Source organism: Empidonax traillii, unplaced genomic scaffold (assembly GCF_003031625.1).
Source record: "Empidonax traillii isolate 1590-97213 ecotype Southwest subspecies unplaced genomic scaffold, ASM303162v1 scaffold793:size290412, whole genome shotgun sequence".
NCBI classification, from domain to species: Eukaryota; Metazoa; Chordata; class Aves; order Passeriformes; family Tyrannidae; genus Empidonax; species Empidonax traillii.
In genome coordinates this window covers 240245-261695 of record NW_020955986.1, presented here as the reverse complement: position 1 = coordinate 261695, position 21451 = coordinate 240245, and the positions used below count along the sequence as shown (strand labels likewise).

Here is a 21451-nt window from a genome sequence, read left to right as displayed (position 1 = left end):
TTCTCTTGCAGCTATTCAGAAGTAACTGTCGTGGTGGTGTGAGGCGGAACCTTGGTTTTCATGTCACGGTCTCAATAGCATTTCTGAGGGACTCTTTGCTCTCTCTGGTACACTTTGTCAAGCTAACAGCAGCTGCATTAGTGGCTGGAAGTCATTACTTTCCCCTTGATGGAAAACCCAGATTTCTGTCTTTTGACTATTTAGGTGGCGTAAACTAGCCCAGGTTTTTGGTGTCTGGAAGGAGGTGGTACAGATGAGGATCACATCAAAGGATATTTAGGGGAAAGTTTTTGCCTTTCAGGGGTGGGAAAAACAGTTTTTTTACATCCTCTGTTGTGGAGTCTGGCCAGCTTCAGCATGAAAAGAAGAATGTCATTAAAATCTCAGGAAGACTTCCTTGTCATTCCCATGATATTCCTCCAATGCCAGTTTGGCTCCAAGAGGAGTTTCAAGAAGGTGTTACCTTCAGGTTATGCTGCAAGGAGGCAGGGTGCTGCATACAAATTACCACCATGAGTAAGCCTGTGATTAAATCCACTGTACAAAGACTGCTTAGCAAAAAAAAATCAGCACTTCTTGGTAGTTGTTCATCTGCCCACTCGTTTCACACTGTAATTTATGCTTTTAATTTTCTCAGATAGCTATGGATGCTTGTGCCCCCCCAAGCCAGCCTCTGCTTCAGTCAACACTTCTTATTAAAGGCGTAATTAATTTCTTTTACTGTCTCATGCAGATGATGAAGAGGTCTCCATTAGTGCAGATCCTGAGCCAGCTGACCTCCAGGAAAGCCCTGTGAACAACCCCACAGAGGAAAGCCTCGGTGAGCCTCCATGCATCAACACAGTGACCTCAGAAAGTGCAGCTCCAGAACAGCTAAATGGATACAGTGTGAACAGTGTCGATAGCCCAGGGGCTGTCAAACCACCTGGGGAAGTCAACCAGAACAGCTTAAATGAAGAGCTAGCAGGAGATGGGGAGGTTGATGCGGTGCCAGTTCCTGAGCCCTTGGAATCCATCCCAGGAGAAGTGCTGCCTTCCTTGAGTGCTACGGACCTCACAGAGCAGTCGGCTCTGATGGCTTGCATGTCCCCTCCTGAGACTGAAGTTAGGGAAAATAACAAAGTCAATTCTGGTATGCAGGGAGATGGTGGAGTGACCAGCATAGAAACATTAGATATTGATGAGGTGAGTGCAGATGTGCATGCTGGCAAGGACTTAGAGAAGAGTCAGGAAGAAGATGAAGGGGCTTCAGCCCAGGAGGAGGAGGACAACAAGCTACAACTGAGGACCACGGCAAAGAGGAAAAACAGGCCGTGCTCCCTGCCTGTGTCTGAACTCGAGACAGTCATAGCTTCAGCCTGCGGTGAGCCAGAGACCCCTCGCACACACTACATACGGATCCACAACCTGCTCCACAGCCTGCCCTCGGCACAGATGAGCAGTGATGGGGAAGAAGAGCAAGATGGTGGCCATGGCGGGGAGAACGATGAGGAGTCTACAGTCAAGGAGGTGTTGGATAAGGAAGTGGTCAGTGAGAGTGAGACAGTGGCAGCAGAACCTCCTCTGGAAAATGAGGCTGAAGAGAACTTCAGCCAGCGCACAGTGCTTCCTGAGACCTTGGATGAGCAACTCTCCGACTTAAATGATGTGCTGTTGGATGGGGAGCCCCCCAGGACAGGAAGCGAGAGCGAGTCCAGCTCCAGGCCCAATGGTGACAACGAGTGCGAGGCGTGCGACACCTCTTGCTACAGCCCCTCTTGCTACAGCACTTCCTGCTACAGCACCTCCTGCTACAGCACTTCCTGCTACAGCACCTCGTGCTACGACAGTAACAATCGCTTCTCCAGCCATACGCGCTTCTCCTCCGTCGACAGCGCAAAGATATCTGAGAGCACGGTCTTTTCCTCGCAGGATGATGATGAGGAGGAGAACAGTGCTTTTGAGTCAGTGCCAGATTCAATGCAGAGCCCTGAGCTGGACAGGGAGCAAGTGGATGGCTCCTCCCAGTGGCCAGATGAACTAGTAGCTCATGGTGGGAATCCACAAAGAGCCGCAGAGGGTCTAGACACCCCAATAGCAGGTCCAAGCAGCAGAAGAGAAGGTTAGATCCCGAGAATCGATGCGCTGAGCAACCCTGGTTATCTGGATGTCACAGAAGGCATCAGATAGTCGAGGTTTCAGATAGCTCACTGTTTAGTTCTTACAAATTCGGGGCTGTGAGCTGACCCCGATATCAGGAAGGGTTGGAAAATTGAGCCCGTCCTTAAAAACCCCAGCAAAGCCAAATAAATCAGGTGGAGATCTGTCTATATGGATTCCTGTAGGTAAACATGCATCATTATTATAAAATCAAGATTAGCTACTGTGGTTATGTGGTAGATCAGCATTATCACATCCACCAACTCATTCCTTTTTTTCCTGGGATTGTTCCATTTCACATATCTGATGCACTACCATGTCTCTGATAGTTAGTGAAAGGACCAGCTTGTGCTTGTCGAAGGGCAGATATGCTGATTTGAACCAGGTAAAGATCTGGGCCAGTTTCTGTTTATGTTTGTTAGCTATGCATAGTCAGTAAGCTCTTAAGAACCCAGTTTTCTAGCCCCATTTGTTGCACTTCCCCAGGTATCAAACAAATGTACCTCAGACGTCACAGATCATAGGGCAGCTCCACGGAGATTTATATTTTTTCTTAGACACTTTGGAAATTTAACTATCTTGAATGAAATTCTCCTCTCCTTACCCTTCCCTAGAGATAGAATATACTCTAAAATGTACTTTTTTTGCCTTTGTAATTTAGGTACCGTTTTTCCCAATTCCTCCAAACAGTTAGATCAAATCCCTCCCTTTGGTAACTCATTTTGTGTTGTATGCAGTTACATAAAGAGAGGGGGTTGATCACTCATCTTTTCCTCAGCTAGTGTATCGTTTTTCTCCAGCTGTAGAAGTAAAGGGCTCAACTGCAGCTAAGGAGTATGCAGCGAGGTCAAGGGGTAGTCTTTGCATTCCCGAATTCTTAAGTCCTCTGTCTCCCTCTGTAAGTGACACCAAATAGAAATGGCAGCAAAAGGATTTGGGGATCACTGGGAAACCCCAAATAAAGCATCCTTCTAGGTTTTCCTTCTCCATTCCCAGTTTATTTACTCCCACCTTCCACTGCTACAGACCCAGCCCGTGCAGATAAAAGGTGAAAGGCTGGCCTTACACACAGGCCTGTGTAAAGACCTTGTAGGCAGCTGGAACTGGGGAGTTACTCAGTCTGTAGAGCAGAATCTAGCCCAAAGGATTAAATTTTCAGACGTATGCAGGCATAGAAACCCAGTTTCCTTCCTTGCAGGTGAGAGGTTTTGCTTGTGGACAGCATTTATGTGGAAATACATACCTCAGTGGGCATGAGCAGGAGTACGAGTGAGACCATACTTACGGGTTCGGTGGTTATTTTGGACCGTGTGCGCTTTTGATAGGGGGTGCGGTGGGAGAGGGTGTCTCGTGCCCATGGATTCAGTGCAACACCAAGACTTGAGCCTGTGTGAAGGGCACTGCAGCGTTCACAGTGCCTTGCTTAGCTAAGGGCAAGCCCATCTCTTAGCACTCTCTTGGTGCACGCTGCTTCGTGACTTGGCAGCTGTTGCAAACACGGTAGACGTGGTCACCTCCGCCCGCTGCCAGGTGACTGACACTTACCACCATGCTTCCGCTGGCTTGGCGTAACTAACTTGACTAGGGGAGAGTCGATTTCGGTGAGGTAAGTAAAGAAACGTAGATGGGTGGTGGTCTGGTAGTGGGTGCTGCAACACCCGTAGTAGCAGCACAGTTTTCGAGGCTACGGGAGGTGGACATTCAGCACTGAGCAATAAATAAACTTACATAATCTGCCGTCTGTTCAAAACACGCAGCAGATACATCTGTGAGATACGCCTATGCACGAGGGGTTTGATGAAGACATTGAACAGGCCATACCGTATCATCAGAGCACCTAGAAGAGGGAGTATTTTTGTCTAAGCAATTTTTTTCTCACTTCCGGATGGTGTGAGATTTTTTTATTTTTTTTTTTTACAGTTTCATACAAAACTGGCTTCTGCCTTCTAGCTGTTGGTTGTTTAAAGACAAAAAAAAAAATTTTTTTTTTGGTAATTTTTTTTTTTTATATTTGATAGCTCTATGTTTGGGGGTTTATACAAAATGTTTATTCTTAGACTGTTAAGATTCTGACATTAAAGACAGATAAACCAACTACCACACAATGAGTTTGGGTTTGCATTCCATTTGTGTTGGTTTTTTTTTTTCCATGCATCTTTCTGATGCATGTAAATATTATATTTATGCAATTCAGATTGTATCTGTATTAACAAGCCTATCTGGAGCTGGAGGTTATAGTGAAAAAATGTTACTACACAATATGAAAATATGTCCCTTAGTAGGATAAATAGTCCTGGTTGCTAAGATTTTAAGGACAGACCAAGAAGGAATCTTTATTCTGGGACCTTTGATATTTTAGTGAGCAGGTTCCTTATTCTTACAGTTAAGTCTTAAGATGAGGAATGCTTTTTCATCCCTACTGTAACTTTTTTGTTTCTTAAAAGATTCTATAAACACTGACTGGATCTTAAATAACTTGTTCCTTTCAACCAAATGTCAGTTTGGACATTTACTTAGGTTTCTTATGTTTCATGTTTGGCAGGAGGGTTGGAACTAGAGGATCTTTAAGGTCCCTTCCAACCCAAACCATTTTATGAGATTCTATATATGGACATATATACAATATTAGTGTTTAAAAACTTCCTCTGCACTGTCTACTGTGTGACTCCTTTTCTTCTTCTTCTTTCCCTCTTCTCTGTCTCAGGTCTTCCTTCCTTATCTCAGATCCTGACTATTTCTGACTGTCTTTTTTCCTTCTCTTCTACTGCCTGTCTCCTACCTGTTTCTGGTCCTTCTCTCATTCTCCTCCTTCCATAAAAGATGGACTCTGAATTTTGAAAAATACCTCTAGGAGGGCATGATCTGCTTTGCAGGGACTGCAAAATCCTGTCATTCTGGTACACACAGGCAGCCACTGATCCTTTGGAAAAGCAGAGAAAGATCCAAGGCAGCTTTTAGCCTCTTTATTCCAATGGTGGGGTAATTTAAAAGTTGGAATCAGGATTTTGTATGTTCCTGCCAATTTCTGCAGCAGCTTGAGTTTAGTTGTAGGTGAAGAGTGTTTCTCAGAGATCAAGCCTGATTCTTCTCTCGCTTACACTTGTGTGTCTATGAGTCCAGAATCTGGCCCATAATAGTTTTGCATTGACCTGACTGCATTATTATAATACTTCTTTACTATATGAGTTGCTATTAAAATAGGGCCTGAAAATAGGAATGCCCAGAGATACTAGTGCTCCAGGTTAACCTCTTTGTAAAATAGTCACTTGTTTTACAGTAGCACATTTTTTGAACCACATTGTGAAAACAGTGAATGACTGTCAATGTCTTGAATATCTTGTCCGTAGGTGATTGTCCTTTACTCCATAATTCTCAGCCAGTCAGCCAGCTTCCTTCTCTGAGGCCTGACCATCATCACTACCCAACTATCGATGAGCCTCTTCCACCAAGTAAGCTTTAGTTTTTTATTTTATTGCCTTTTTTCAGCTTTTCCTGTTAACTCAAACAGTGTAGAGGTCAGTATGTCTTTCTAATGAACCCTGTCTGTTCAGTCTACAGAACCCCAGCAATATGCCCATTTGTTTCCCTTATTTGATCCTGACTTCAAGTGTTGTCATGTTATTTTGGACAAGCTCCATAACCTCCGTCTGCCTTGGTCCGTCTTCTTCCTTAGCTACGATGAAATGAAAATAATATTTCCCTGTTTCCAGTCAGTGTGTTTAGGCTCGAATGACTGGGTGTCTATCAGGTGTTCTGGAAGCCTTAATGTAGAGCTTTCTGGGTGGTGTTTCAGCAAAGTACTCTGATTTTTCTGTAATGTTTGTCTCCAGGTTTTCTGTAACCAATTTCACAGGTGGTTTGGGATGGTAGTCCCTGTGGTCTGTCAGGTCTGCAAGCAGGTCCAGCAGGAACCCTTTCGTGGTCAGGATGCTCCTGGGACAGACAGGTCCAAATCTGAACAAAACCAGCAGAAGCTGGGGAAAGACAGCTTATGTAGAGTGGTCTAGTACTGTCTTTGGATTTGATTATCAGTGAATTTTATGTTCATTATGGACTGTAGTGAATTCTACAGTTGAATAAAAATGAGAGAGTCTCAAGTAACGTGATTGATTACTAGCCTGGTGCTATGGGATTTTTACCACGGGAAGCAACTGCTGGAGGTGGTTTTACTTGTCTTTGTAGCCTTCCCCTTGTGTATTCCTGGAGGATTGCCCTGCTTTTTGCACTGGCGTTCGGTGCCCAGCAGAGCGCACTCTATGCCCTGCGACGCGCTGCTGACCACCTTCCAGCTCGAGCGCAGGATTTAACAGCCTGAGATGTGCAGTGCCTCGCAAAAACAACCAGGCGTATAAACACAGCACTCTGTTTTCTTCAAAGCCCGAGAAGGGAACGCACTTATTTGGCCTGTGGTGCCCTTCACAAATAATTCATCACTTGCCAACCATGCTGTCAGTATTCCCTAAGCTGAAAATAGCCCTGATGCTGGCGTCAGCTGCACAGTTGCACGAATGATTCAAGTGCCTTTAACCCAATGAAGTCTTATTAGAGTCCCACTGTGGCTTGCCAGTGAATGATGAAATGGGAATGGTTACCTCTGTAACAGGCAAATATTTCTCTTCCTCACGCTCTTACCACAACACTTCGTGAATGGGGCACGTTCCCCATTAGATGACTTACTGAAAGGGCACTGACACCAGCTCAGGTAAACAAAATATACTGTAAATCTATTCCATATTCTTCCATCATGGATTTAATATGTTTTTCCTCTTTCTTATAATTATCCTCAAAAGGCAAGTATTTCTACCGTTGATTTTCACAAGCGCTTTCACAACAAGGTTTAAGGACGTGAAATGCAATGAGTGATGATAAAATACAAACCGTCACAGACGTGATATCCCTTTGTACGATTTTGTTTTATCATTGGTGTATAGTATAATTTTTACATTAAAGGCTGACACTGTGGGCTTAAATATATTGATCTTAATAGAAATAAACCGTACTAAGTTAATGCTGTGTAAAAAAAAAAGTTTAATTGAATAATATCACTTAGAAAACCAGTTTGCAAAAACTCTTCATGAAATTTTACAGAAATTTCGAAATGAAATCTATAACCTAAATCTAGAAATTTTTCTTCCTCTAGATTTTAGTAGCACTATCTCAGTGCATTTAATGCCTCTTAATCCTAGATAAATAGTTCTTCAATCATGTGAAAGGAAGAAACTTTACCATTTAAACCTGAGTTGTATGGTCAAACCTGGCGCATGCAGTGGTTAGCTTCCATCTATAAGTAGAGGTGAAGATAATTTGCTGCAGGTTCAGCATTGATTGATTTTATTTAGGTCGTGGAGAATCTTCTGGACAGTCTTGTCTTTTGAATAGTTTTCTGAATAGCTTGATTTCATCATAAGCCCACAACAGTTGGTCTCAGGGAGAAAACTTAATTTCAGATAGTTTTATTTAGGAAAGTAAAGTAGAACAAATTCATGATTTATGTAGGAATTTCGTAATGACTAGTCTGAATGTTAAGATCACTATGAGATTAACAGAAGATTTGCAGTTTGTATGGCCTTATGACGGCATTAATAGTCACGCCTTTTTAAGCCTGTCTTTGCTAGTACTGATGGAAACCCTACTGAACTGAAATAAAATACATGTGCCCAGCTGCTCTTTGCCAAAGGTGTGACTGCTTGGAAAGGAAAAGACAGTGTGCTTACTTTGCCCTGATGGTCCTGCCCGAAGAAGTTGCATCTTCTGGTATAAATCAGAGCAGTATCAAAGCTGCTGTGAAATATGACTTGGCTGATGGAGGGGAATCACCTGAGAACAGAACCAGTACTGTCACATCCCCAGCCTGTGCTCTAGCATGCTCTGACTGTGAGGGTTAGATGGAGGTTAGTTTTTGTAGCAGTCACAGTCTTATTTTACCTGAAAAACTTAACAAAAGACCCTGAGGAAATCTGGCTGCTTCCTAGGTCGCCTATGCCCCTGAATTAGCATGAAGGGACTTGAGCACAGCACAGAAGCAGAGTTCTGTCTGTCAGTTCACCTGTCAGCCTGTTTGTCCTACTGTGCAGGTATCCATCCATCTGTCCACAAATCTGGTATCGTGTGCAGGCAGCTTCAGTGACTTGTGTGACTTACAGACTGTCTTACGGGAAGGTAGAAAGTACACCTGCCACCTGTGTGCAACCAATATTGCGCCTGACACCCTCTGACAGCCTCCCCGGGTTTTAATGTTTTAAGCAGGCTAATGCCAGTGTCAGCCCATGGTTTCAGGTGTATCTACCCATAAGGCAGTGAATAAAACAACACTCGCTAATAGGTGTAGCTCGTGTCTGTACATACTTCTGCTGTGTGTCTGAAACAGCCTTTCTGAAGTCGTAACACAGTCTGCATGATCCTGACCTGATGTTTTCACTGTGACCTCCAAGCTCTGGACAAGTTCCCTTACTCCTAAGTTTCCAAGCATTGTGCTTAGGAACTCTAAGTTGTATTTAATTAGAGAGATGCTGCGAGATAGACTCAAGAGCTGGTAGTGCACAGGGCTGGATCATAAAACCTTGTTTGACTGTGTAATTGGGTAGTATTATTCTTACCAAGTGTCCATCAGCAGTCTTCAGACCACTATGACTAAATGGTGTCTTCTGTAGGCTGTCTGGAGTGTGGATCCACAGCACTGCCTACAAGCTTCTAATTATCCATCGGTCTTTATTGCTCTCAACTTGTTATGAGGTACAAACAATAGTGTGGGGTGAGGGCTAGAATTTGTCCTTTGCTAGACAACAGCAAGGAAAATGAAGGTCTTTGTGATGTTAAGGTACGCGGTCTCACCTTTGATTTGGCCAAGGTTATTTCCTTGAGGATATTGCAGATAATGCGTAGCTCCGGAAGGACCTTTCCCTACCCAGGGAAGTACACCTGCCACCAGTGCCAGCATGCTCAGCAAGGCTCTGGCCTTCAACCTGCCTCATGTGTCGGTGTGACTTACTTCAATATGCATATGTTGTACTTGATGTGCCTTTTTTTTTTTTTTTCACTGTCTTATATTTTAGACATGGTTTTCACAAAGCTGTGATCTTGTTCTTGAAACAGCTACAACATCCTTGGGAAACTTTACCTGGTGGAGTAAGAGAGAGTCCTCTCCTTAAATTATATAGTGATGTTCACAGTGAGAGACACTGCATGTATACCCGTGGTGTGACTACAGGTTTTGCATCTTTAAGGACTGTGGTACTTACAGTCAGCTTTGAAAGAAATAATGCATGTGCATATGGCTCTTGTTGTCTTGGAGTCTTACAGAAAATTCCTCCAAGGACTCTCGGTGCCCATCTGTTAAGGTTTGTGGGATTCACCTGTCAGGGGCAGCCAGCCACAGACTTGAGACAGCCTTCAATTTTCTGGGACCAAGTATAGGAAGTAGGTTTAGCCGTAGCCAGCATTCAGGGGATGGGAGCTAGTCATGAAGGATAGGTTTCCAGAGACAGCAGGAAGAGGTGTAACTTCAGTCCTGCTCTTAGAAAGTAGGAGATAAAATACATAACGTATGAAATCCGGCTGATCCTGAATTTGATCATAGAAAACCATAGGACTCATCAGGAAAGATGGTATCATAGTGAGAATATGAGGAAGTGTTTGCCCTCAAAGGTAATCACCATATGTGCATTTGTGTGTGGATGTGAGTGAGGTTTGTATATAAATTTGTGTAGAAGGTATGTGCATGTATTTACATAGATATGTAGTAAGCTGAGGGGTCATGTAGGAATATGAAACTAGCAAGCCTGATTTATTCCACTTCTCCATACATCCCAACCACTTTGATATGTGGCTTTGCTAGCTAACTCACTTCTGAGTTTCTCCCGTTTCAAACATTTTTTTATCAACATTACCATTTTCCACAAGCCATCATATACCAAATAGGTTTTAGTTTTCAGTCATGAGGCAGCATAAACATTATCAGGAAACAATAATGATGGAAGGCTCAATATTATGCTGCAAACTCTCAATCTAGTTTGCATTCATCAGAGCAATAGGTTTACAATACTCTGTTTAGAGAGATTTCTAAGGTAGGTCCATTCAGTTTGTGATCAGCTTTCAGGGAAGCCTTTGATTGCTCTGTGGTGCCCTTCAAAGCCACTTAATAAAAGGAGAGAAATAAAACACGTTTGTTCTGAAACATAACAAAAAAATGAAAACATGGGATTTGCCATATTAGCTCAGGTGTAATCTTTTTCTACTAAGAGTCAGTTGTATGTGGCTGCTCTGACCTGCAGTGAATCCAGCCAACAAGTATCACCAAGTGAAAAATTAATCTAGCCCTGTTGAAAATGCAGCCACTACATCGCTAGCTTTTCACGGGCTGTGGTAGTGAATTCCATGGCCTACCTGTGTGCTGTGTATGAAACGTTGATGTATATGCATATACTGCATATATGTGTACATAGACAAGCACAGAGTATCTATGCACCTTTGAATGTATACTTTGGATGTATACACAAAAAATATCTATTGCACGCATGTAGGCTCCGTGTATGGTATCTCCTCTGTGTATATACCCTGTCTGTGCATATATGTGTGTCCGTATGTGCCTCCCACGGTTGGGTTTTCTGGAAGGCGTCGCACTGACAGCATCACCCCTTCCTTTTTTTTTTTTTTTCCCCCCCGCACTAGATTGGGAAGCTCGGATAGACAGCCACGGGAGGGTGTTCTACGTCGATCACGTCAACCGAACCACCACGTGGCAGCGCCCCACGGCCGCGGCGACGCCGGACGGGATCCACAGGTCTGGCTCCATCCAGCAAATGGAGCAGCTGAACCGGCGGTGAGCATTAGCACCTAAATTCCTTTGAGATCTGTGCTCTCCTCTTTCCACGCTGCCCCAGTAGCTTCCTTCTTTCTCCGATGCGTCACGCTGACTCCCTAAGGATTTATCTTTCCTCCTTGTCCAAGTTCTTTCAGCCTGCAGGTGTGCCTGCTGCGGGTGTCTGGTACCCAAACTTTGCCCACAGGCGCAGTGTTGTTGAGTGAATGATGTTGCAAAACGTTTCAAACAGCAAGAAGAGGTTTTCTGGAGAAGTTTCCTGAAATGACTGCCAGAAGGGAAGGGAGGATTCTTCTAAAGGATGGAGTCACTTTTTGCTATTTAACTGTAGGAGTGGTGTCAGTGGGTCGGAACCTCGTGCTGTGCTGCCGAGGTTTCAGAGCTGACTGTTGCTGAAATGGTTGCCATATCAGTGTGGGATTTCTACTCGAGGCCTGCTGGAAGGTCTGTCTCCTTTCCCAGAGCAGAGTCCTGCTCTAATAGGTCTGTGCACATTTCTAGATGTAGATAGATCTGCTTAATGTTGCATTGGGCCCCGTGAATCTGTCAGCTCGTTCTGAGCTGTTTGAAATATCTCTTGACGTCTCTTAGATTTTCTCTTTGTTTGACTAGTTCACACATAGATTTTATCATTTTCTTCTCATGTTTGCGTTTTAGACTGAATTTAAGAGGGAGAAGAAAAAATTAACGGTTGGACAAAAATCTTCCTTTCTTGCTTCAGAAAAGGTTTTGGGTTTTGTTGTTTGTTGAGGTTTTTTTTAATTCCCTGCTTACTGTAATAATGCCATTTCTAGAAAAGGACAGGCAAAACTGAAATTATATCTTAATTATAGCATGTAAAATGCCACAAAAGGTTTTTTGGTCTTTTTTTCTGTGCTAAGAGAAAGATCTGCAACCGAGAGAGGGATGCAGAACTTTAAAGTGCTCTTTTCAGAGTACTTTGGGTAGTTTGGGAGCTCCTGTGTCCTGAATGGGGCAGTCTGGGAGAACTGGGCCCTGAGTGACAACAATTAGAAAGGTAATATATAACTCAGGGAGAGCAAACCAGCCTTCCCAAAGTGGTTGTTTTGCAACTTACGTTGACACACCATCAACACGTTCTTGAAGAGTTAATATTTTTTTACCGAAATTTGTTGTTTTGATTAGCATTTCATAAACTGTGTTATGTCTTGCAGAAGTGAGAGAACCTGCTCAGGATTTGTTTTCATTATAGCTTTGCTCGTGAAGTCTCAAGCTACCATGTTAATATAAAAAGACCCCAAAACTCTGTAAAGAAAGTGAATGTTTTATGTAGATCTTTCATGGGGTTTGCATGACTTCTCTGCTATTTAGCATTTGGTTTTAAGAGGGATTTGAGCCATGTCAAAGCTCAGACTATTTGGCTGCCCCTTAAGCAAGTTATCTGCCATAGAAAGCAGAAAAGCTGTGGACATATATCAGATGTTTTAAAATTTTTTTTTGAGGTTGAACTCATGGAAGCACATCCCAACCATGGAAGGAAAAAATGCTTGTGAGCGTGATTTACCATTCTGTTAGTTAATGCAGGTTAATCATTAAACCAGCTGTCACAGCAGAAACTGAAGGACAGACATTGTCTTCATGACCTCCTTCTTTCATATTATGCCATGTTTTCACGCAGGCTGTCTGGCTGTCTTGGTTATGATTTGATTGTCACTGGGAATTGACAGTTAATAAGACTGATATTCTTCGGATCTCTCTATTTTTAGTATTCGTATATCTAATTGCAAAAGGAGAAGCATGGAGGGGTTTCAGCAGTGGCATATCTCTCCTTACTCTTACTTGGAGACTAAGTATTTTGCCATTTATTAAACGTGAACTGTCATGACTTCTTGGGGCTAAGGAAAAAAATAGCTGGTGATTCTCTACTGTCTGCCAAGGAGCTCTGTTGATTTAAGAAGCTGAATACAGAAGTCTTCTATCGTTACCAAGTTTGGAACATTTCCTAAGATTCTAATAAAAGGGATTCATACTCTGAGCATTTGTCCAGTGACAAGTAATTTCTGTAATTTCAACCTGTTTTTTTTTTAATTATTGTTGTCCTCAGTCTAATTTCAGATATTTCATGTCTCCACATTTCAGGATTGTGAGGAAAGCCACTTTTCATAAATAGTTATTATCAACACTGTGAGGGATTGAGCTTTGCTTTGAGCACTCATTTTAGAAATCCTGTTTTGTTGTATTTCAAACTTCATGATCTGAAATGTTTTTCAGATGAAAGAATGTTTTAGGTGAGGCAACAGCAAGCACAGACCTTGCTGACAGAATTAGCAGCTGCCTGAACTTTTGCCCTAACCTCGAACAAAATTTGGACTCGAAATCACTCAGCAGTTTGAAAAAACTTGGTGGTTTTTCTTTTTAAATCAATTTACTTACTTTTTGGCTTCCTGGTTTCATTTGTGGAAGGGAATGGAAAGACCAAAATATTACAAGGAAGCCTGGTATTTCCAACCCAGCCAAAACCACAAAGCTTTGGAAATTCAGCTTGAAAAAGAAACCTGTAGCTGTGATTAAGCCTAGTTCTGCTTTCCTTCTGTGGTCCAAGCTTCCCTTTAGCTGTACTAGCCACTTGAGGATACAGGGAATGCAAAACTGGAATCCAGGTGTTGGGCAAACACCAAAGAGACATCCATACTTGTTATTTTAGAGGCTCTTGCTCATTTTCTGCAGCACTATCAGACTTACTTGTTGACAAAGCAAAAAACAGCTCTCGTTGTCCAAGCTCTGTTGAGAAGATACTTTACAGCTGTGTAAATAAATCTAGATTTATCTGTGCACTTGTTGGATAGTTAATAAGTAACCTTAGAAATTACAACTGCAATAGTTAAGACAGCCACAGCATGGTATTTTTTAACCTCCGTTTCTTTGACAAATCACTTTGAGCAGTTACTGCAATTTCCAGAGGCATTCCCATAGCTTTTGCACTTCCAGTGTTTTGTCCAATTACTTTCGCATTTTCTGGTATTTATATAAGGTGATTTTATAGTATTGAGACCCAGAAGAAATGCATAGCCTTTTGCTGGCATACAGCTGGCGTTACTACTCCCTGAGGGTTGCCAACAGGGATTTTCTACCATCTAATTAAATTGAAGGTACAAGGTGTTTCTATATGTGTGCTTGCATCCCTTGATTATATGAACCTGGGGTGTTTTGTGTTTTGGGTTTTTTTTTCCCCTTTCTTTTTCCCTTTGTTGCGTGTGGGTGTCGTAAACCTCCTCCAGTACTGGAATGGAAAGTTCATTCAATTGCCTGCAGTCAAGTGAATAAAACTGTAAAATGTAGGTCTAAAACGGGGGGGTTTAAAACTGCAGGAAATTCACGCTGTTGCAAAACCTGCTATCAGAATTTCCTTGTAAAGATGAATGTTTTCTTAAACTATCAAAATATATGCTAAATGTAGATTCAAATGACTTTGAGTAATGTAGAGGGACACATAGTATTGCGAAAGTTTGGCATAAATCTATTAAAACTTTGATTATTTTTTTTTTAATTATCTCCAGGTCTTCTGCCTAAGATTAAGTTGCAGTGAGCTGCTGGAAATTATGTCTTTTGAGATATCAAAAAGCCAAATCATAACTGCTTCTCTTTAATGATCCTGTGTCCCCTTGAGGAACTAACTTCAAATTTGGGATAACATGTGCATTAACAAGTAAAGAGAGAAAAAGTAATTAAAATATGCAAGTCCAAACTCAAGCTGAGGAAAGAAAAAAGAGTATAAGTCAGAAAAATGAAAGACATACAATGCTGAATCAGATTAAACGCAGTCAGTAAAGCCATCCCCTTCAAATACATATGGCAATGCTATCCATAAAGAGGGATTAAAAATATTGGGGTGAAGTAAAAGCTAATTAAGGTAGCTAATTAAATAATTAAGATATCCTGGTTTTTATTTTTGGTTTTCATTCTGATTCTGGTTCTTTCTTCCTCTTTCTCCTTATGATTTCCCCTCCCCTCTCCTCCCCTCCCCTCCCTGCTATATAAAATATAATATATATAAGACAAATTTTTAGCTTGTCAGTAGAACCAAAGAAAACATATTCACTCATTCATCTGTGAGTATGAGTGAACTGCTTAATGAAAATTTACTTTCTGTAGTGTGAATTCAAAACACTACAGGATATTTGTTCCTGATCTAGTGAAGTGTTTAGGATTGAGCACATGCCTAAAACCATGATCAGTTCCACTGACAACAACTAATATGGCAATTAACTCCTTGATTAAAATGGAAATGACATTATAGTTTTTAAAGATATTCACATGTTTCTATTCAGATTTTTTTTTGTCACCATCCTCTCTGTTGATTGCTTATCCTATATTGTTTCCCCTTCCTTGTTTTACAGGTAGTCACCACCAGTGCCCAATCCCACTGATTTCCAAAAATGGACATAACACTTTCATCTTCACACTGTTCACTTAGCTATCACGTTGCAACCTATTCTACTTTTTTGTGGCTGTCATATCAATTAAATTGTAGCTCTTTGAGGTCAAAACACCTACTGGTTTACGTTCCATTGCCTATCAAAATGGAAGCGTTCACAACTGCAGCCCATGCTGGAATCCTTCAGAAACGGGGCTGATTGTTAAGGCAGAAAGCACCAGAGAGCTCTTCTGTTAACTGAAGTGTGTTGTTCCTTTCTATGCATATATTTAGATACCAAAACATCCAGCGAACAATCGCAACAGAGCGGACTGACGATGATGCTGTGGTAAACAACAGGGTGGAGAGAGTTCCCACGGGAGGAGGAAGTGACTCTGAGGCAGAGCCTTCTCAGCCAAGCTCAGGTATGGAGGGGAAAAGCTTCTGAGTGGCATGTTCAGTGCCATTCAGGTCTGGGGAAAACTCTGTTTCAAGGGGAGACAGGAACTTTATTATAACAGGTTGCAAAAATTAATTAAAAAAAAAAAAAAAGAAGGACTTAAACTTGAAGGAACAACAGTTTTTAGACCTGAAGCTACAGGTATAAAGCTAGATATAAAGGTCCTCTGTTCTTTTTTAACGACTACTAGACAGACAAGGCATTTTTACCTTGGTAAAGGGCCATTTGAAATTAAAATGGACAAGGCATCTGGTTTTTATTCACCTAGTAGTTGTAAAAATCATACTGTCTTATTTTTGCTGCAGTGTGATTTTTAGCTTGGGGCATTGCAGTTCTCTCTCTCTAGGCCTGACTTCTTGCACTGCCACATTTGCTTATGTGATTGCACCTGCAGGGGCCCTGGCATAAAGTATGAAATACTTGTGGTTTTTAAAGCTGCAATTTTGTGATAGTTATGAACGGATCTAAGTGTGGGCTGTGGACTGAAGGAGACACGGCTGTCTTTTTGCTCATCTCTAATTTATGTGACAGGTTTCTTGTCCTTGTCATTTACAGACAGGATGGTTCTTTCCTCTGTCTCGTTAGATGACCAGACAAGAATGATCATCTCTGCCAAGAAATGGAGAATGTATATCCAAGGCAGGATGGGATGGCAGGGGTCTCTTCTACTCTATTTGGTGTTAGTCAGACTCATGCTTTCTTAAAATACTTGGGGAAACCATAGCCTAGGTGTTTGTTTCAGGTAAGAAACACCAGCAATCAGACTAGTGCTCACTATGCAACTTGAGGTCATGCAAAAATAACTCTTACTTTGTTTGAGAACTTGCACCACCAGCGCGATTAATCGGTTCTCATCCTCTGGATTCTTCTTACCTCTGCCTAACTTTGTGTTCTGTATTGTCTGCCACAAGTAAATCTGACTTCTTGCAACCTTTTTGCCATCCCTCTCTAAATAGCACTGGCAAAGGGAATGAACCAACACAATATCTGCTTGAATTTTCTTAGTTTTCCATGTTGACTAGGAAAAATTACACAGAGAAATAATAAATGTTTTTTTAACAAGTTTAGAAAAATACTCGATTTTGTTTGTTTTCCTGATCCATTAGGTGTTTTTAGCTTGAAAATAGATTTTGACAGTGATGTTTAACATTAGATACTCAAAGCTTCCTTGCAATCTTTTGTGTTGCAATTTATGGGAGACTTTTACGTGCTCTGGATTGTATAAGGAGGTCCCAGCTCTCTCTGTTAGAAGCTGAAGTGGAAATGAGGTACACACTGTATTTTTAGTATTTATAGGTAATGTTGCCGTTATTTGTAATATGTATAGTCATTTACCATCATAGCCAACATAATGAAATAGTAATTTTATAGAAGTTGCTACCAGTAAGTATTTAGTTCAGTTCATTATGTAACATTCACTCTTTTGTTTTAAACCCAAAGAGTTAATGGGTACAATAAATGTTATCATAACTTATTAGGAAATGGGTTTAGCTATAGATAATTGCTTTGGTTTTAGGAGAAAATGTCAATATTATATAAAATACCAAGAATTAAAAGGTCAGGGATGATGTAGACACGCTGAGGAAAAAAGAAAAAAAGCTGCAGTATGATACATTTGCTATTTGTCTTTTAATTTAAATGAAAAATGACAGAAGGAATACAGTTTAGGCACACTAATCCAGATTTTAAGCCAGTATAAATGAATTTAGCTCCAGCAATGGATACAGTCTGCAGTTTTAAGTGGATAAAATAGTACAATGTGTCCAGGAGGAAGGAAACAAAAAAGCTATAATTAATAAGAAAACAAATGGGAATCTATCTTTATTCTGTTAATGATGTCTGCATCCAATTTCCTTGGACTGCAAATACAATTTGACTTTATTTGAAAATACCAGAATGCCCAAGACATAAGTCCATGGTAGGAAACATTTTTCTGGTGGCTGTAGAAGGTCAGGAGCTTCTACCTCTGTAGAGTTTCATTCTCACATTCTCAGTTCTGATCCCAAAAACCATGGACTTACCAAAAATAATGCAATTAAAGAGCAATGATGGATTGGGAAATCAGGTCTCTCTAAAATCAGCTGTGGGGGGAACCAGTATGGACCTGGGTGACAGTGCTGAACCAAACCACCAGCTGGTAAAAACTGCTGAGGTCACACCCTATTTAGAGACAGAAACAGATGTGACACAGAGTTTTGTGACCTACAGTTCAGAAAACTGCCCAGCCCCTGCACTGCTGTGGTGAACACGGCACCACATCTGTCAGTTTGCCAGCAGGCTTGTCTTGGGAGCACCAAGAAGGTAGGTGCATCAGGAAGGTGGTAACTTTTTTTATACTGTCACTTTGGCAGCTGCTCATTAAAGGTTAAATAGTAGATTGTGCTTCCCGCTACATTAATAATTTTTTTATTATTATTTTTTTTTTTTTTGTCCAGAGATTAGGAGGGAAGGTTCCCTTTCTCCTGTGAATTCTCAAAAAATCACCTTGCTGCTGCAGTCTCCAGCTGTGAAGTTCATCACCAATCCCGAGTTCTTCACTGTGCTGCATGCAAACTATGTGAGTAATGATGATTTGCTCTCTCACACTACTGATTTCTGAGTCCAAATGCCACGCCCCAGGCTTTCAGGGAGAATGCCTCGTGAATCTGAATTATGTGACATGAGGCTCAGCTGTCAGCTTTCTCAGCACCAGAGCAGGCTGGGGACACTACAGGCAGACTGCTCCAACGAGACTCTTCCTGAGATTCTGCCTCACACAAGAAATTCATGGAAGAGAGAAGCTCATTAATGTTATCCTCCCAGAAATAAGCAGGAGCCCTTGGTTTCAGCTTGTTCGATCCTGTTGTCTGTTGCTGCAGAGAGTGAGGTTGTTGCCTTTTGAGCCCACCATCCTGAGAAATCTTTCTCAGATTGCACCAAGTCTCAGGGAAATAGAGGGGAAAAAAATACCGCATGCAATTTGCATTCCCAAAAATCAGGCAGGCATAATGGAGTAAAAGAAATACTGACTTGAGTTAGTAGAGCTATTTTGGAAAAAAACACAAATAAAAGTGAATTTTCAAAATTAAAACATCTTTTTTTTTTTTTTTTCATTAATACAGTAAAACTACACATTTTCTTGCAAACCTATTGTGGAGTGGAAAAAGATGTAATATTAGGAGGAAGCAGATAGGGGAGTCCTATAAGGAGAGGAAGTCCTATTTTGCCGTATTTTGAATGTAGTTCAGCTAGGTATCTGCACGTGATTTTGAGACTATTTGGAAAATCATTCATTTCTGGAGAGCAATGACCTTTCTTTTTGAAAGGAAGAGAAAGTGAAACACTTGGAGAGTCACCTCAGCACAGGTTTTCAGCAAACTACAGACATCAGGTTTTGGCTGTGGCAGCTGGTGGATTGAAGCCAGGTGTCCATCTCCAAGCATCTGCCAGACATTATTGCCCATGAAACCCTACCGAGGAAGGGGATATATTACCTCATCTGACATTACATCAACTAAGTTATGGAGTGCAGACAATTTCCTACATTGACAGGATGATATATGATGATTTATATTTGAGAGGGATGTAATTTTCAGTCAGTATAGCTGTTTGAAAAATGAGGAACTGATTCCGTAATTGTGTAAGGAACAGTCACAAAAGATTAAATCTCAATTTTATTTCTTACTGAAATAAAAAAAAAAAAAAAAAAAAAAAAAAAAAAAAAAAAAACACACCAAAAGAGGCCTTCAGTTTGAGCTTATAAACTTGTCTCTAATATGAGAACTAGAATAATCTATTGAAACATCTGTCAAATGGTCATATAGATTCCCCTTGTGCAAAAATAATGGCTCACATAACTTCTGGCTTAACACAAGTGTAATATTTTAACTACAGGCCCCTATTAAAATTTCAAGGTATTAATTATACCAGTGAGGTTGGGATTGGAAAATATTATCTGGCAGTTAGAATTAAAAAGGGAAAGGCACTTATTTTTCATATATTCTATTTCCATGGAGAGATAAAACTACATTACACTCTTTGGTTCCCTAACGCATCTAAGAGATACTCAAGACAGTCATTGATCATATGTTAGATCAAAATACAACTTTTGTTATAGAGTGTGCTGGGATCTTAACAGTGTGTGACCATGAAGCTTTCCTGGGTTATAAGCAGGTCATATCTTCAGGGCAGAGATCATATCTCTGTGATTTCATAACCTTTACCAGCCCTTGCCATAATTAGGGACCCTGTGCCACAGGGAGTGTTCTCAGTGGTGCCACCACAGTAAATCCTTACATAATAAAGATAACACTTGTAAATTTTTGTATTGCATTATAGTGGTTAAAATGCATTAAAAGGACACAGAAATTGAGAATTCAAAGCTGTTGGGTCAGATTGTCTCGACAGATTCTCTGAACATATTCCAGGTCTGCACGCTGGGGCTCACTTCACTGGAGATGTGAGTCCTGCAGTGATCCTTTATTACTCTAATGAGTATCTCAATCCTTTGGGCTGACCAGCAAACCAAGGCACTCATTTCCTTTTTAGTGAAAGGCTCAGGAAGGTTGCGGATTTTTTGTGACTTCCTTAGTCTGCCTTGAGGAGCTTTTTCCCTGTAGTGAAAGATTCCAAGAGTGGCCTGCGGATGTGCCTTCGTGTGGTCACCAGAAGCATTATTTTGTGGCACTCCATCATTGAATATACCGTGGCAACAAAAACAGTTCACTTTAAGCTCTTCTTCTGCAGTCAGGTCGGCACTAACTCACTTGAACCGCATCAGGGCACGTTCCTCTGTGAGGTGCATTTAATGCCCATTGTGAGATACAGCTTGCTGCCTGAGGGGTGGCCTTCATCTGGCTCATGGAAATGTCTCCATCTGACATGCTTTGTAGTCATCACAGAAACAAACATTCAGCTACGTGAAACAATCCACATCTTACAAAAATAGGCAATTAGAAGTGTCTGTTCCTGTCCTGTGGCTATATAGGGACCTTAGGCAGCAGTCTTTGGTGTAGGCATCTGCACTGCAGTCCTCTTGAGTTCATGAATCCTATCACACGTATCTTGATTTCAGTTATAGCACGAATACATGTTCACAGCTGTCTCTGCATTTCTCTGGCACCATCCAGGCATACAAGCAGTGTTTGTGTTGACCAATAAAAGTAATGACATGGGCAGAACTACAGGCATCTTGAGTATGTGATGTTTGAGCTGACTGGCTTTTTGAAGTGTATTAGAAAGGTAGTTCATGCACAAGTTAACTGTGGAGAACGTGTGGGGCGTTTCACTTTCCAGATTGTATTTCTTAATTCCACGTGTTCATGTAAAGTAGTCATTTAAATCAAAACCGTGAGATGGAAATGTTTCTAGATTCCAGCAGGATTTGTTGCCGTTCTTTGGGCATGTGTCCCATGAAATAACCAAATATGTTGTTTTTCCATCAGAACTGGTTTTCCTCACTTCTGTTTTTCATCTCATAGAGTGCCTATCGGGTCTTCACTAACAGTACCTGCTTGAAGCATATGATCCTGAAGATTCGTAGAGATGCTCGTAATTTTGAGCGGTATCAGCACAACAGAGACCTGGTAAATTTTATCAACATGTTTGCTGATACCCGACTGGAGCTTCCTCGTGGCTGGGAGATAAAAACTGACCAGCAGGGCAAGGTAAGAGTGCCAAC

General features: G+C 41.4%; 1 protein-coding gene across 1 annotated transcript in view; it reads left to right on the top strand.

The window, feature by feature from the left end:
* HECW1 (HECT, C2 and WW domain containing E3 ubiquitin protein ligase 1) overlaps positions 1-21451 on the top strand; it is a 94813-nt gene that overhangs the window by 21436 nt on the left and 51926 nt on the right. Inside the window, exons 7-13 of the mRNA XM_027901507.1 lie at positions 734-2101; positions 5487-5588; positions 9232-9264; positions 10807-10957; positions 15627-15757; positions 18228-18349; positions 21252-21437. Of these exons, the coding sequence (XP_027757308.1) occupies positions 734-2101; positions 5487-5588; positions 9232-9264; positions 10807-10957; positions 15627-15757; positions 18228-18349; positions 21252-21437 (2093 nt within the window). The remainder of the gene's footprint in view (positions 1-733; positions 2102-5486; positions 5589-9231; positions 9265-10806; positions 10958-15626; positions 15758-18227; positions 18350-21251; positions 21438-21451) is intronic.